At 37.4% G+C, this 2,438-nt stretch overlaps 1 protein-coding gene across 1 annotated transcript in view; it reads left to right on the top strand.

Moving 5' to 3' along the window:
• The window catches only part of LOC106458205 (latrophilin Cirl-like), a 107,766-nt gene that overhangs the window by 84,873 nt on the left and 20,455 nt on the right, over positions 1–2,438 (top strand). Inside the window, exons 9-10 of the mRNA XM_013917681.2 lie at positions 896–1,087; positions 1,257–1,436. Of these exons, the coding sequence (XP_013773135.2) occupies positions 896–1,087; positions 1,257–1,436 (372 nt within the window). The remainder of the gene's footprint in view (positions 1–895; positions 1,088–1,256; positions 1,437–2,438) is intronic.

Genomic DNA, 2,438 nt, shown 5'->3' with positions numbered 1-2,438 from the left:
GGACTGGGTTATGACTTGATGTAGTAGCACTAAGGACTGGGTTATGACTTGATGTAGTAGCACTAAGGACTGGGTTATGACTTCATGAATTAGCACTAAGGACTGGGTTATGACTTGATGTAGTAGCACTAAGTACTGGGTTATGACTTGATGTAGTAGCATTAAGGACTGGTTATGACTTGATGTAGTAGAATTAAGGACTGGGTTATGACTTGATGTAGTAGCACTAAGGACTGGGTTATGACTTGATGTAGTAGCACTAAGGACTGGGTTATGAATTGATGTAGTAACATTAAGGACTGGGTTATGACTTGATGTAGTAGCACTAAGTACTGGGTTATGACTTGATGTAGTAGCACTAAGGACTGGGTTATGACTTGATGTAGTAGCATTAAGGACTGGGTTATGACTTGATGTAGTAGCATTAAGGACTGGGTTATGACTTGATGTAGTAGCACTAAGTACTGGGTTATGACTTGATGTAGTAGCACTAAGTACTGGGTTATGACTTGATGTAGTAGCATTAAGGACAAGGTTATGACTTGATGTAGTAGCACTAAGGACTGGGTTATGAATTGATGTAGTAACATTAAGGACTGGGTTATGACTTGATGTAGTAGCACTAAGGACTGGGTTATGACTTGATGTAGTAGTTCCATGTTCAGTTTTCTGAATAACTTGTTGATGACGTTGAGCTAATCTATTTAAATGCCACATTATAATGTCAATATTTGTTTGAAGTCGAAAGTCAATACTTGGTCACGATACTGTATATATTTATTGTATTTCTGATATTAGACGTTTATTGTGTCACTAAACTTAACGAATATTTTAGAACATTCTCGTAGTGTTCAGCATGACCTGTTCATGTTCTTTTCTTTTTGTTTTGGTAAAGATGCAAGGTGGAGACTCCATTACGAGTATTACGTCAGAGATTGCCCTCATGACGTTTAATAAGGTGTTGTTCAGTAAAGATGTTTCCCACGTGGTAACCATTGTAAAACAGACACTGTCTCGAGCGGTGGACAGTATGGAAATATTTCAAGACATGTGGCATCGTCGCCAGTTGTTAAAAGAACTTTTAGAGGTAAGTTAATGACCATTTCAAGCTATGTCGCGTGTGTCATCGGACCACATGGTACGTCACACAATGTCTCGTTGAATGATTTAAGTTGTTGTTTAACCAATTTTTCCCCATCTAAGTTGCGTTTGTAGGTATTTCTTTACTGACTTTGTTTTTTTTTTTTTTTACACAGTCTATTGTAGAAACGGTCAGCAACCTACTAAGTGACAGGCAAAATTCGGCTTGGCAAGATTTGACGTCATCAGAACGTAGACAAGTGACGTCAGACCTCCTGCAAGGGTTAGAAGAAGGAGCCATGTTGTTGTCGGAGTCACTAACGCAAGAAAGTAGCTTCCTGTTAACGAAAACAAATGTTTGTAAGTTTACAGAATCATTCGACGGGAATCAAAGTTAAATAACGAACATTTGACACGTGCGTGTACAGTAACAAACAATGAATTCTTGAACGTTTCGGAATAGTATATTCTGTCTTCAGCAAGCTGTATTGAATAGGGTAGATTATTAGGTACAAATATTGATCAAATTTAAACATTTCATAAAAGTAATTATTGCCCCTCAGTGGTAAAGCGTTATGTCTGCGGACTTACAACGCTAAAATCCGGGTTTCGATACTCGTGGTGGGCAGAGCACAGATAGCCCATTGTGTAGCTTTGTGCTTAAATTCAAACAAACCAAACCAAAAGTAATTATTGCCCCCCAGTGGTACAGCGGTATGTCTGCGGACTTACAACGGGTTTCGATACTCGTGGTGGGCAGAGCACAGATAGCCCTTGTGTAGCTTTGTACTTAAATTCAAACAAACCAAACCAAAAGTAATTAAAATACAGGATAAAAGGATGAACAAAAAAAACACAACTTCACAACAACTAAGTCTGTTCTGAATACTTATATAACATTAGCTTGATTTGGGAGCAAATAAATGAATTTGTTTTTGTAATTGATAGCTACTTCATTTTAGAATGACGTGTGTAACGAAATGTTAGTTAACTATTATATAGTATCCTGGGTCACATTATCTCGAACTTTGACATGTACTTAAACTTGAATACTAAGAATTCTGGTATATGTCGAGAAGTATTCGTGTTTGACGATCCTAACCCCTTATCTAAGTAACACACTGGACTTGAATAAATATAGGGTGGGGAAAACGCTCTGCTTTTATCTGCAACGCAACACGACTGGTTTATCAAGACAGAGCGACGTTTAGACAGAATCGTCAGTTTAAAGTTTTACACGAGTAGGTTAGTTGTTGTTCTCTGTCAATCATCGATTCGGAATATACAGTAAATTCAAACTTTATAAAACTAATCTTGAAAATGTCGAAATCAGAAATCTTTTTTTTACAGGAGAATGT

Source organism: Limulus polyphemus, unplaced genomic scaffold (genome assembly GCF_000517525.1).
Source record: "Limulus polyphemus unplaced genomic scaffold, Limulus_polyphemus-2.1.2 Scaffold429, whole genome shotgun sequence".
NCBI classification, from domain to species: Eukaryota; Metazoa; Arthropoda; class Merostomata; order Xiphosura; family Limulidae; genus Limulus; species Limulus polyphemus.
This window is presented reverse-complemented; position numbering and strand designations above follow the sequence as displayed.